General features: G+C 36.3%; 1 protein-coding gene and 1 long non-coding RNA gene across 6 annotated transcripts in view; one reads left to right on the top strand and one right to left on the bottom strand.

Annotated features, from left to right (window-relative positions):
* The window catches only part of LOC138443747 (uncharacterized), a 93961-nt gene that overhangs the window by 31024 nt on the left and 48076 nt on the right, over positions 1–14861 (top strand). For 2 of the 5 annotated variants that reach the window (XR_011258293.1, XR_011258294.1), the window contains exons 3-5: positions 3886–3922; positions 7311–7351; positions 7584–7710. The exons of 1 other annotated variant lie outside the window; for it this stretch is intronic. This is a non-coding gene — a long non-coding RNA (uncharacterized lncRNA). The remainder of the gene's footprint in view (positions 1–3885; positions 3923–7310; positions 7352–7583; positions 7711–14861) is intronic. 2 more of the 5 variants (XR_011258297.1, XR_011258296.1) reach the window with 1 other exon arrangement.
* LOC138443699 (calcium-activated chloride channel regulator 1) overlaps positions 9326–14861 on the bottom strand; it is a 30266-nt gene continuing 24730 nt past the window's right edge. Inside the window, exons 13-14 of the mRNA XM_069596553.1 lie at positions 14126–14365; positions 9326–9926 (exon numbers count right to left, since the gene is read on the bottom strand). Coding sequence (XP_069452654.1) covers positions 9586–9926; positions 14126–14365 — 581 coding nt within the window. The 3' untranslated portion in view covers positions 9326–9585. The remainder of the gene's footprint in view (positions 9927–14125; positions 14366–14861) is intronic.

The raw sequence follows: 14861 nt of genomic DNA, 5'->3' as shown, positions 1-14861 counted from the left end.
TGAATTACTCCATAACTTAGTGGATAAAACAACAATAAAATAGTTTTAAATAAATAAATCTCTTAGCTCTGTGGATCAGGAATGCAAAAGCAGCTTAGTTGAATGATTCTGGCTTGAGGTCTGTCATAAGATTGCAACCAAGATGTCAACAGGGGCCACAGTCATCTAAACGTTTGTGGCTGGGAGATTCCTCTCCAAGTAGGTTCATTCACATAGCTGTCAAGTTGGTGCTTACAAGTTGGCAGCATCAGCTTCTTGTCACATCAGTCTTGTGATAGAGTTTCTTGAGTATGGTTACAACATGGAGGCTGATGTATGCTAGAGCAAGTAATCCAGGAGATAGCAAGGTAGAAGTTGCAATGTTATTTGTATCCTAGTCTCAGAAGTCAAATAACAACATTCCTACAATATCCTATTGATTGCACAAGACAGCGCTCCTCAGTGTGGGAGGGGACTACATCAGGAAGGTCATACTGGAGGCTGTGTACCTCAGTCCACCCTCTGGCTGCCAGTTATTAGTATCCCCACACATGTCAGCAAATTTCGAAAACTTAGCAGTGTCTACAGGACTGGAGAAGATCAGTTTTCATTCCAGTCCCAAAGAGGGGCAATGCCAAGGAATGTTCAAACAACCATACAGTTACACTTATTTCACATGCTAGCAAGGTTATGCTCAAAATCCTGCAAGCTTGGCCTCAGCAGTATGTGAACTGAGAAAGTCCAGATGTATAAGCTGGTTTTCTAAGAGGTAGAGGACCAGAAGTTGAATTGCCAGCATTTGTTGGATCATAGAGAAAGCAAGGGAATTCCGGGAAAACATCTACTTCTGCTTCAATGATTACCCCAAAGCCTTTGAGTGTGTGGGTCACAATGAACTGTGGAAAATTCTTAAAGAGATAGGAATATCAGACCACTTTACTTGTGTCCTATGAAGCCTGTATGTGGGTCAAAAAGCAACAGTTAGAACCGGACATGAAACAAATGACTGGTTCCAAATTGGAAAATGAGTATGACAAGGCTGTATGTTGTCACCCTGCTTATTTAACTTATATGCAGAGTACATCATGAGAAACACTGACTGGGCCGGATGAAGCACAAGCTGGAATCAAGATTGCCAGGAGAAATAACAACCTCAGATATGCAAATGATACCCCTCTAATATCAGAAAGTGAAGAGGAACTCAAGAGCCTCTTGATGAGGGTAAAAGAGGACAGTAAAAAAATCTGGCTTGAAACTCAACATCCAAAAAACTAAGATCATGGCATCTGGTCCCATCACTTCATGGCAAATAGAAGGGGGAAAAATTGGAAACAATGACAGACTTTATTTTCTTGGGCTCCAAAATCACTGTGGATGGTGACTACAGTCATGAAACTAAAAGATGCATACTCTTTGGAAGGAAAACTATGATAAACTTAGACAACGTATTAAAGAGCAGAGATGTCACTTTGCTGACAAAGGTCAGTCCAGTCAAAGCTATGGTTTTTCCAGTAGTCATGTCCAGTTGTGAGTTGGACCATAAAGAAAGCTGAGCACTGAAGAATTGATGCATTTGAGTTATGATGTTGGAAAAGATGCTTGAGAGTCCCTTGGACTGCAAGGAGATCAAACCAGTCAATCCTAAAGGAAATCAACCCTGGATATTCATTGGAAGGACTGATGCTGAAACTGAAGCCCCAATACTTTGGCCCCTGATGTGAGGAGCCGACTCACTGGAAAAGACCTAGATGCTGGGAAAGATGGAAGGCAAAAGGAGAAGGAGGCAGCAGAGGATGAGATGGTTAGACAGCATCACTGAATCAATGGACATGAATTTGAGCAAACTCTGGGAGAGAGCAGAGGACAGAGGAGCCTGGCATGCTGCAGTCCATGGGGTCGCAAAGAGTCAGAGAGGATTTAGCGATTGAACAACAGCATGCAAAATAGACTCACCCTTCTCACAAGACTCTCCTAACCTCATCCCACTACAGAATCAACTTGAAGTACAGAATCTCATCTAAATTAGGTCCAGAGGTCATGAGGCTTCTTGGGTATATTTCTTAAGTACAGTTTTTTGAGTACAGTTTCTTTTGATTTGAAGATTTGTGGACTTAAGAGAGGGAGACAAGAATCATTGAAGATCAGTCTTAAAAGATGCTGCTGTTGCTGCTGCTAAGTCACTTCAGTCGTGTCTGACTGTGTGCGACCCCATAGATGGCAGCCCACCAGGCTCCTCCATCCCTGGGATTCTCCAGGCAAGAACACTCAGTGGGTTGCCATTTCCTTCTCCAGTGTATGAAAGTGAAAAGTGAAAGTGAAGTCGCTCAGTCGTGTCTGACTCTTCGAGACCCCATGTACTGCAGCCTACCAGGCTCCTCCGTCCATGGGATTCTCCAGGCAAGAGTACTGGAGTGGGTTGCCATTTCCTGCTTCAGCTTAAAGATGACTACCACAAAATTTCACTTAACATTTATTGTAAGACAGGTCTGTTGGAGACTAATTCCTTCTGTTTTTGTTTGATAAAGTATTCACTTTTATTTTTTTGTTTGGAATGAAAGAGCCTTTAAATTCTATAATGCGTTACAATTTTCAAAAGTTTTATATATATGTTTTATTTAATGTCTTAATAATCCCTTTTCAGCCCTCTACTCCTATATTGCCTCACCCCCTTCCCGCTCCCACTAATAACCACTGATTTGTTCTCTATGTCTGTGAGTTTGCTTCTTTTTTGTTTTATTCACCAGTTTGTTGTATTTTTGAGATTCCACATATGAATATCATACAGTATTTGTTTTTGTTTGTCTGACTTATTTCATGTTAACATAATGCCCTCCAAGCCCATCCATGCTGCTGCAAATGGCAAAATTTCATTGTCTTTTATGGCTTTGTTTTATTCCATGGAGTGTATGTATGTATGCACCACCTCTTTCTTCATTCACCCGTTGATGAACACTTAGGTTGCTTTCATACTCTGGCAAATGTAAATAACACTGATGTGAACATCAGGATGCATATATCTTTTAAAATAAGTGTTTTTGTTTTTTTTTAATATATACCCAGGAGTAGAATTGCTGTGTCATACGATGGCTCTGTTTTTAGTTTTTTGGGAAACCTCCATGTTTTTTTCCACAATGTCTGCTCCAATTTATTTTCCCACCAACAGTGTGTGAGTGTTCTCCTTTCTCCACATCCTTGCCAGCATTTATTTGTGGGTTTTTTTTTTTTTGATCATAGCCATGCTGATGAGTTTGGGGTGATGTCTTATTGTGGTTTTGATTTGCATTTTTGTGATTGATTAGCAATGTTGAGCATCTTTCCATGTATTTATTGGCCATCTGCATTTTCTCCTTGGAAAAATGTCTATTCAGTTCTTCTGCCTATTTTTTAATTGAATTGTTTTTTTTTGTGTGTGTGTGTGTTGACTTGTGAGCTCTTTAAATCTGTTGACTATTAACCCCTTATCAGTCATATCATTTGCAAATATCTTCTTCCATTCAGTACATTTTTGTTGTTGTCTTTTTTGTTGTTTTGTCCATGGTTTCCTTTGCTGTGCAAAAGCTTTTGAATTTAATTAGGTCCCATTTGTCTATTTTTGCTTTTGCTTTCTTTTGCTTTAGGAGATGGATCCAAAAAAAATTGCTTCAATTAATGTCTAAGAGTGTTCTGCCTATGCTTTCATCTAAGAGTTTTATACTATCCAATTTTACATTTAGGTCTTTAATCCATTTTGAGTTTATTTTTGGACAGCTACTTGTACAAGAAGAAAATTAGAACATCTCTAACATACATATACAAAACAATATCCTTTGTTTTTGAAAGATAATTTTGCTGGACAGGGAATTCTGGGTTGGTGGTTTCTCTTTCAACACTTTTAAATGTATCACTCTACTCTCTTATTGCTTGCAGGGCTTCTGAAGAGAATTCTTATCCTATTACTTTATAGGTAAGATGTTGTTTATTTCCAGCTTGTTTCAAGATTTTTTTGTCTTTATTTTCTTTAGTTTGAATATGATATGCCTGTTGTTCAGTCGCTCAGTCATGTCTGACTCTTTGTGACCCCATGGACTGCAGCATGCCAGGCTTCCCTGTCCTTCACCATCTCCTGGAGCTCAAACTCATGTCCATTCAGTTGGTGATGCCATCCAACTATCTCATTCTCTCTTGCCGCCGCCTTCTCCTGCCTTCAATCTTTCCCAGCATCAGGGTCTTTTCTGATGAGTCTAATGAGGCATAATGATATGCCTAGGTGTAGATTTTTTGGAATTTGTCACTCTTGGTGTTCACTGAGTTTCCTTAATCTGTGGTTGATATTTGTCATTAATTTTGGATTGTCAAAATTAATTAAAATTGTCAGCCATTATTCATCATTTCTTTTCTTCTTTTCTCTTTCTCTTGCTCCTCCCGTTGAACGTATGTTGCACTTTTTATATTTGTCACATAGTTGTTGGATATTCTATTCCATTTTTCCTCTTTGCTTTTCAATTTGGGTACTTTCTATTGACACATCTTCAAACTTACTGATTCTTTTATTGGCCATGTCCAGTCTATTGATCAGTCCATCAAAGGCATTCTTTATTTCTGTTATGGGGTTTTTGATTTTAGCATTTAATTTTGATTCTTTTTTAGGGTTTACATGTCTCTGCTTACATCTTCTTGTGTGTTGTATACTTTTTGTATTAGAGCCCTAGGAGATTAATCATAGTTGCTTTAAATTCTTGATCTGATGATTCTAAAGTTTCCACTATATTTAAATCTGGGTCTAATGTTTTGTTTGTTTATTTTTGTTGATTTTAGACTGTGCTTTTTGCCTTTATCATGCCTTGTAATTTTTGGTTGAAAATCACAGATTATGTGTTGGGTGGAAGGAACTGAGGTAAATAGGCCTTTCATCTAAAGGTTTTGTGCTATCTGACTAGTGGGGTGTGCTTACTAAGGGTGTAGCTTTAGGTGTCAGAGACAAAAATTTCCTCTAGTGCCTAGTTTTCTCTTCTAGAATGTTTTGGACTTCCTGCAGCTCTTTACCTAGTTTTTAATTAGTGACTTTCCATAGCTGTTACGTTTGTGAGTAGATGGCACCCCACTCCAGCACTCTTGCCTGGGAAGTCCCATGGATGGAGGAGCCTGGTGGGCTGCAGTCCATGGGGTCGCTGGGAGTCAGACACGACTGAGTGACTTCACTTTCACTTTTCGCTTTCATGCATTGGAGAAGGAGATGGCAACCCACTCTAGTGTTCTTGCCTGGAGAATCCCGGGGACGGGGGAGCCTGGTGGGCTGCTGTCTATGGGGTCGCACAGAGTCAGACACGACTGAAGCGACTTAGTAGCAGCAGCAGCAGTAACTCTTTCTTTATTGGTTTTGAGATTTCCAATTCTTTTATCTCTAACCTTCTGTTATTATACTGCAGCCTTATTAATGTGATGGTAAGGTGTAGGGAAGGGAAAACACTTTATAGTCTTATATTAGGTTTCACTCTTGTAGTGTGCTTATTCTCTGAGCTGTGACCTTCACACATGTTTTATAGATTTTCTTCCTTTGATAAGACAGAAACAACGAAATGGCTCTGGAATTGGTACTTCTCTTCCTCTATATGGAAGGCTAGTTGGGGTTGAATTTGGGTATTTTCTTCTCCCTTCATGGTGGTATATGGGAGATTGGTGTTAAATATCTCTCTTCCTGAAAGTTGCTTGCTGCTGCTGCTGCTGCTGCTAAGTCGCTTCAGTCATGTTCGACTCTGTGCGACCCCATAGACGGCAGCCCACTAGGCTCCTCCATCCCTGTAATTCTCCAAGCAAGAACACTGGAGTGGGTTGCCATTTCCTTCTCCAATGCATGAAAGTAAAAAGTGAAAGTGAAGTCGCTCAGTCATGTCTGACTCTTAGCGACTCCATGGACTGCAGCCTACCAGGCTCCTCTATCCACGGGATTTTCCAGGCAAGAGTACTGGAGTGGGGTGCTATTGCCTTCTCCTTGAAAGCTGCTTACGATCCTGTAAAACCTAAGCTGGATAGTTAGGTAATGTTGTTTCCCTTGAGGACAGCTTTTTATTAAGGAAAACAGAAATGCTCTGGGCAGTTTCAAAATGATTCTGTTTCCTTCTCTTCTTACGAAAAATCTGAAGGAATTTTTCTCCAATTCTCAGTTTGAGAACATGGTGGGGCTCCTGGAGCAAAAATTCAGCAAAGTGTAGAGTTTCCTCAAAGGCCCCTTAGAGTTTTTAACTCTTAAACTTAGCCACACTGCGCCTCTGTCAGATCATCATTTATGATTTGTATTTTTACTGGTACTGGCTTCAGTGAAAAAAAGAAAGTGAAGTCACTCAGTTGTGTCCAACTCTTTGTGATCCCATGGACTGTAGTCTGCCAGGTTCCTCCATCCATGGGATTTCCCAGGCAGGAATACTGGAGTGTGTTGCCATTTCCTTCTCCAGGGGATCTTCCTGACCCAGGGATCGAACCTAGATCTCCCACATTGCAGGCAGACTCTACTGTCTGAGCCATCAGGGTCAAGGTTCAACTCCTGGGTTTCTGTTTTAACTGTGATTCTCTGTATTTGTCTGTCTTTCCAGGTTTAAAAATTTATTTATTTTTAATTGAAAGATAATTGCTTTACAATATTGTGTTGGTTTCTGCCGTGTATCAACACGAATCAGTCATAGGTACATTTGTATCCCTTCTCTTTTGAATCTCCCTCCCACCTCCCACCCCATCCCACTCCTCTGGATTCTCACAGAGCACCAGATTTGAGCTCCCTGTGTTATACAGCAAATTTCCACTGGCTATCTAATTTCACACATGGTAATGTATATGTTTCAATGCTACTGTCTCAGTTTATTCCACCTTCTTCTTCCTCCACTGCCTCCACAAGTCTGTTCTCTATGTCTGCATCTGTATTGCTACCCTGCAGATAGTTTCATCAGTACCGTCTTTCTGGATTCCATATACAGGGAATATTTGTCTTTCTGACTTCACTCTGTATCATAGGCTCTAGGTTCATTCACCTTATTAGAACGGAGTCAAATGAAGTCCTTTTTATAGCTGAATAATATACCATTGTGTATACGTGTCTTCTCAATTAATGGAATAGCACATAGTGATTAATTCTTTGATGGACCTAAGAGCAATTGTTGACTTTAGTTATTCATCTTTTTTCTTGGGAGGATGGTAGTAAACTGCTGCTCTTGATTTTTATAATTGATCTTGTGTCTGGTAACTTAACAGAATTTTATTAGTTTTAATTATTTGTTAATTCTATTGAATTTTCTGTGTCACCTGAAAGTAATTACAGTTTTGTATCTTTCTTCCCAATTGCATCTTCTGTTTTTTTTTTTCAGCTGCATCATAGGAATCTTGCTTTCCTCAGTGACTGTTAAAGGTCTGTAAATAATTTCTCAGTACAGTGGCCAAGTAGATAGAATAAATTATTATTTGACCATTTAGATCTTCACAATCAATGAAATTTTTTTATAATTTATAGACTCTCCAGTGATGTGTTCTCCCTGGAGTTTAGAGTCCTCCCTCTTTTGTGTCTAATTTCTTGTCTGTACTTGAGATTCAGTGTGCGCGTGCATGTGCTCAGTCGCTCATTTCTGTCTGACTCTTTGCAGCCCCATGCCCTGTATCTCTGTCCCTGGAATTTTCCAGGCAAGAATACTGGATCAGGTTGCCATTTCCTGCTGCAGGGGATCTTCCTGAATGAGGACCACACCTGCGTCTATTGTGTCTCCTGCGTTGGTAGGTGGATTTTTTACCACTGTGCCACCTGGGAAGCCTGGAGATTTAATGGCCCCTTAAAAAATTTTTTTTAATGATCAGGTTGGACATTACCATTCATAGAATCAGGTTAATAAAGTTTTCAAAAGTTTTAATTTTAATGAAGAATAGTGGCTGAATGTATATTATCATATGTGAAATGGATCGCTAGTCCAAGTTCGATGTATGAGACAGAGTGCTCAGGGTTGGTGCACTGGATGACCCTGAGGGATGGAATGGGGAAGGAGGTGGGAGGGGGTTTCAGGATGGGGAACAAATATACACCTATGGCTTATTCATGCCGATGTATGGCAAAAACTACAATATTGTAAAGTAATTAGCCTCAAATTAAATTAATTAAAAAAAAAGAATGGTAGTTGAATTATGCTTTTATATGTGTGTTGAAATAATATAGTTTTCCTTTTAAATCTATCAATGTGATAAATTACATTGATTTTCTAATATTAAACCATCTTTGGATTCTTAGGATAAATTCAACTTAGTCATATATGTTATTTTTTTTACATATTAATGTGGATTTGGTTTGTCAGTGTAATTTTTTCCTGACTTTTCCAGTGTATCAAATAGCTTCCTCCTTTCAGATATTCAAAGTTTTTGAAATATTCTTGTCTATAAACAAAGGATTTTCCTTTAATAAAACTGTTATTCTCTTTGTCTCTTTCTCCCTCAGGAAAAATATCATACTAGTGCTATAATAAACTATAATAAATAGTTTAATTTACTATTTATTAATAAACTATAGCACTATAATAAACTATAATAAATAGTTTAATTTACTATTTACTAAAACTATAATAATAAACTAGTGCTATAATAAACTATAATAATAGTTTAATTTACATCTTATTAAGTAGTTTATAAATTCTATTGACAGGATACAGTTAATTTCCTGAAATGCTGTGGAGAAATTAACAAGATGGTACCAGTCAGGCTTTCATTAATTTGTTTCACAAATATTTATTAAATGTATATTATGTGTCAAATACTATTCTAGATTCTGAGGATACAGCAGTCAAAACAAATCCCTGCCTTGATAAAGCATCTTGGTGATATCCTTAGGATTTAATAATAGCCTCAGAATATGAATGGGTCTTTAGTGATGTTCCACAATACATACAAAAGTAAATTATTCTTGTCTAATGGTCGTTTCATGCCTAAGATCAAAGCTTTGATAGACCACTTTTAATCAATGATAGGAAACAAATTTTACCTCCTTACTGCTTTGGATCATAGCTCATTGAAAAATTATCTTATAGTCTTTTTTATTATAGTTTTTGTTAATATGAAGTATTCTTTCATAATAAAAATGAAACCTAAATAATTCTATCATAAAATTATTTCTATTGTGGATTCATATTTTTTGAATGGCTTAGAAAAACTTTGATTTTGTTAATATACCAAGTGAATTTATAGCACACTTTGAAAGTGTTTCTTAAAAAGCCAATAAGTAAGGTGTTCCCTAGTGGCCTAGAAGTTAGGATTTGGCACTCTTGCTGGTGTTACCTGGGTTCAGTTCCTATTTGGGGACGTGAGATCCTGCAAGATGTATGGCATGGCCAAAAAAAGAAAAAAAAGAGCAAGTAAAAATATGCATTTTATTTTATGGTTAGTTAATAAATGGGTTTTTCTAAGATAGGAAATGGTATATTCATTTCGCTTTAAAGTAAAACTAATTAGAACTAATAAACTCAAGTATTTAGGAAATTTACAACTTTCACACATTCACATATATTTCAAAGAGCTTTATAATAGACAATGTGTATGCAAATTAAATCCTAAATAAATGTTTGCCAACTATGTATAACGTTGAATCTCAGTTCTGATGCAATTCCCAGTTTAAAATATAGATAAGATCATAGCTAATCCAAAAATTGCCAAACTGATTGCAGAAATCTTGGTACCGAGAGCAGGGACACTGTCTTCTGGCATAGGAATAAACTTGATTGCTTGTGCAATATTAGAAACCTCTGAGGTGAGATTGGCTTCATTGATGGCTTGGACTGCAATATAGAAGTTGGTGCCATTTTCTATTCTAAAAGGTTCTGGCTTAAATTCAAAATTTTCTACTGAGCCGGCCTCCTTAGGTTTTACACTAGAAGTATTCACTAAAGTTGCATTGTCAAAATCTTCTTGGAGATCCAGGAAACTCTTACTTATTCTTATAATGTAGCTGTTGGCTGGAAAACACATAGATATTTCATGTACGTTAGAATCACTACATGTGTTATTGCTACCACATTGTTTTACATTTAAGGGTCCATCAGAAATGCACGCTGGGTTTTTTGTCTGGTTATTCCATCTTCTTTATTTTAAGAGCAAATATGTGAACAGTTTTTTTTATCTAGTTATCCAATCACAAAGAATTTAAAATTGGATCTCAATTTTTTAAGAAATAGAAATATGAAGAACTGAGTCTACTTTTGATTTAGAACAAGGAACACAATAATGTTTGAGTATAGTAAAGACTTTATGTCTGTGCTATTTTCCATTAAGCTGAGAGAGGGAGTTATAAGATGGATGAGCAAGAGAGCAGATAAGTAGAGTAGGAACCAGCGATATGGACAAAGAGCAAAGGGAGGCAAAGAGTCTGGAATGTGTACTAATTAAACATCTTTACGAGCCAGGCAGACTTTGACTAGTACCTTAGTTCTACTACTTTCTAGCTATAAGAAAGAAAAATTTATTTAATATTTCTTAGTTTTCTTAACTATAAAAAGAGAATCAATCATTGATTTCATCTAGCAAATATATATGGAGTGCTAGTGATGAAAATTATATATGAGAATGCATGAAAAGGGTTTAGCACAATGTCTGGGACTTAATAAATGTTTGAAATATTAGTTATTATTACTGTTACTTTATCAAGAAAGGAAAGAAAGATAATACAAATACTTCATTTCAAAATGCTTTTAGAAATCCATCAGAGCCATAGATAAAGAAATATATTTTAACATTATGAAATGCCGTGAACAATAAAACATCGAATGTCTTCTTTTGAAGTGAAGACTTAATTTCATGAAATGTTGAAGATGTTTTAAGTATGTGGTGAATAACTTAAATTTAGGATTTTTTTTTAAATTCAGGACCTGTGCCTTAACATCTGAGTCTTTTAATAAATACATCTTGTTGATCTGATCTATTCCGCTACTCTTCACATCCTCTCTGCATTTAATTTTGGTGGGTCTATCTAACTATCCATCCATCCCTTACTTTAATTCAAATATTTCATTGTGAAATTTTGTTTTCTTGACTTTGAGCATATTATTTGGTTCCTTTTCTCCCTGACATGAATCCCTGGAATGTGCCTCCCTCTCCCTATCTATGTAAATTGTACTTATTCTTCAAGGCCCAACAGGAGGTCCAGTTTCTTCTTGAAGTCTTGATCATGTGTTCCATCATTTGATGACTCTCTTCCATGAACTCTTACTGCATGGGAAGGAGCTTTCCAATTTTATGAAGGTTCAGTTTATCTTTTCAATGTGAATTACTTCTGGGCCCCAAAAGACACGTGAGAAATGCTCAACATTACCAATCATCAGGAATGCAAATCAAAACTACCTTGCACCTGTCAGAATATGTATTATTAAAAAAAACAACAAAAAATAAGTGTTGGCCAAACTGTAGAGAAAAGGGAACCCTTTTGCACTGTTGGTGGGAATGTTAATTGCTGCACCACTATGGAAAACAGTACAGAAGTTACTAAAAACATTAAAAGTAGAATGATCATATGATCCAGCAATTCTGCTTCTGGGTATTTTTCTCAAGAAAACAAAAACATTAATTCAAAAAGATATATGCACTTATATGTTCATTGTAGCATTATTTGCAATAGCCAAGATATGGAGCAACCTAAGTGTCCATTGATAGCTGAATGGATATATATATATATATATATATATATATATATATGTATATATGTATATATATATATATAAAAATACTAGAGTGGGTGGCCTATGCCTCTCCAGGGGATCTTCCCAACCAAGGAATTGAACTGGGGTCTCCTGCATTGCAGGTGAATTCTCTACCAGCTGAGCTACTACAGAAACCCTATATATACATACACACAACAGAATATTAATCAGCCTTAAAAAGAATGAGAGCTTGTATTGCATGACAACATGGATAGACCTAGAGGGTATTATGCTAAGTGAATTAAGTCAGATAGAAAAGACAAATACCATGTGATTTCATTTGTATGTGGAATCTAAAAAACAAAACAAATGAACAATATAACAAAATAGAAATAGACTCATCAATACAGAGGTCAAACAAGTACTTTGCCAAATAGGGGGGTAGTGGGGGTAGTGAGTGAAGTCTGTAAGGGAGATTAAGAGGTACAAACTTCCAGTTACAAAATAAATGAGTCATGGTGATGAAATGTACAGGATGGAGAATGTAGTCAGTAATACTATGGTAACTTTGTATGGTGACAGATGGTAACAAGAGTTAAAGTCGTGATCATTTTGTACTGTATAGATACATCAAATCACTGTGTTATGTATTCAGAACTAAAATAGTGTTGTAGATCAGTTGTACTTTAATAAAAATATTACTTTTTGGCCAAAAATGTTTATTCAGTTGATGTCCAAAATGACAACATTAGAGGATCATAAAATATTAGAATTATATCTACTTGTTTTAGTAATTCTAGGTCTAGTCTGATTTGCATATATGACAGATATGAAAATTGGGTTCCAGTAAATTTAAGTTTTCCATTCAAAATTATATAGGCTATTCATTTATTTTTTGAGATACTGCTACTTCCTCCTTTTGTAATGCCTAAGGGTAAAATTTGATAGAACTACAATATCTTCCTGTTAGTTACAAGAGGGAGATCAGATCCCACCTATTGTAGGCATTTGAGGTTAAACACACTGAAGTTCTTTCTTTTTTCAACGTGTGTATGAAATACTTTCTTCCTTCTTTTAGTTCCTGTAAGCAAATGGCAACCCACTCCAGTGTTCTTGCCTGGAGAATCCCAGGGACAGAGGAGCCTGGTAAGCTGCTGTTTTTGGGGTCGCACAGAGTCGGACACGACTGAAGCGACTTAGCAGTAGCAGCAGCAATAGCAGCAAGCAGCATAAGGGACATTTACTATGAATCCAGTCTTAATCTAAAGGCTTAATCTTAACTGAATTCAAGTTAGAACTAAACATATAGTCAGATAATTTCATTTATGGCTTTTTCAGTGAAAGTATGTATATATTTTTCACCATAGTTTTAAGGGTCATAATGTATTCAGAAGCTGTCATGCTAAGAGTCTCAGTACTGAAGTACAAAGAGCTCTTTGTAGGTATTTTATGTTTCCTTTGGCTTCAGAATGATTTTTTTTCATTGTGTAATAATAACTAAAAGAAATATAACTACATAGGAAATGAAAATTAGAAAGCATCATTTCTTTTGAGAGCATATAGTGAGGGGTGTATTATAATCCAAGTGAAGGAGCATTGAAAGTCACTTTAAAGCACTGGCAAGCTCTGAGTTAATTGTGTCTATTGATATGCATATTACTTTCATTTTACCACCTTAAAGGAAAAATAACAAGATTGGCTTTACCCCACGAGAATCTTCTAGTCTAGCACAATTCTGGAATATGATAGTCATTCAATATTTAATTTAGTTAAATTTAAAGCAAAGCTAAAAGTGATTTAAGCTTTTTGGAATGAGGGCAGTTTATTATGAGGAACTTTGAATGAATGAGATATTTTGGCCTTGAAATTTAATTCAAACTCCATAGCCAAATCTCTGCTCGTGATCCTCTCTCTGGGACATCTTCACTTAAATTCGTTAACTTCTTTCATTCTTCAAGACTTAGGTCAGGGATAGTCTTCCCTGAAAAGTTCTTTAATATACCTTTGCGATCTTAACCTTTAACTATTAATAGAAGTGGCTATCCAATGGTGTATCTCATTATATTCTATAAAATTATCTTTTATTTCCTGGAACTATCTTCTCTACTTAACTGTTGAGAGTAGGGTTTATTTCTTAAGAACCTAATAGTGTTTTGAAAATTCAATAAAAGGTCAATGAATGAATGAAATTGTGTAAGTACAGAAATACATAGAAAAAATTTTCTCTGTTAGGAAATCAGTCTTCTCAAAGAATTTCTAAGATAGTTCATGTTGTGAGAGGCAATTTGGTATAACAGAGTCTGATGAGAGTGAGTTAGACTTCTAATTTATTAAATACAGAAGTAATTTGGGCCAATCCATTATCTCTTGGGGCTTAAGTTTTCACATATGAAAACAGGTAACCAATAGTAGACAATCTATACATGTTATTTACAAATAGGACATTAGAGAATTTTGAGGAAATGAAAGCCTGTGGGATTTCTTTTAGTAAATAATATTTTAAAATATAATATCACACTTACCTTTTCCTTTATCTAGGACATTGCCAGGGGCTGTCCATGAGAGTTGAATATGATCTTCTTTAAATTTTGCTTCAAGGTCTATAATTTTATTGGGTGGGAGCACAGAAGGGTGATTACCAGGAGGAGGAGCTCCTGATACAGTAAATGACCCTCCAGAGGTTAGTCTGCTAAAGTCTTCTATTTTGGCTGTTGCCAGGTCATCTTTGACTTCAGGTCTGGGTGGGTTCAGTATAATTTTACCTACCAAAAAAGCAATTTTGTAACTTTTCATATTGCCATATCTATTCTTGTAATCTCATTTGCAGCTATAGAGAGGTTAATATTGAGTGATAGTAGCAGCTATTAAAAAAGTAATAACTTTTAGTGAAAAAAAGCTTGTTTTATTGGTGTTATTTTAAAATTGATAAGGAGACATTATGGAATATTAGTACTATTGTTTAACCCATTTTTATTCTTGACTCTAAATTCTTTGAGGACAAGGATGGCCCCTTATTTATCTCTGTAGCTCTAGTATATAGCAAAAGCTTGCCACAGTAAAATTTTTTTTCAGTGTAATTGAAATGAACTGAGGGAGATGTAAACTAGGTCCCTCATCATAAATATGGTTTTGAAACATAAAGTTGATTATATAACTCTATACTTAGGTTTTCCATGCTAAGTTGCTTCAGTCATGCCCAACTCTTTGCAACCTCATGGACTGTAGCCAGCCAGGCTTCTCTGTCCAGGGCGATTCTTC

Source organism: Ovis canadensis, chromosome 1 (assembly GCF_042477335.2).
Source record: "Ovis canadensis isolate MfBH-ARS-UI-01 breed Bighorn chromosome 1, ARS-UI_OviCan_v2, whole genome shotgun sequence".
In the NCBI taxonomy this organism is placed as follows: Eukaryota; Metazoa; Chordata; class Mammalia; order Artiodactyla; family Bovidae; genus Ovis; species Ovis canadensis.
The sequence above is the reverse complement of the archived record's forward strand: the minus strand, read 5'-3'. Positions and strand labels throughout refer to the sequence as shown.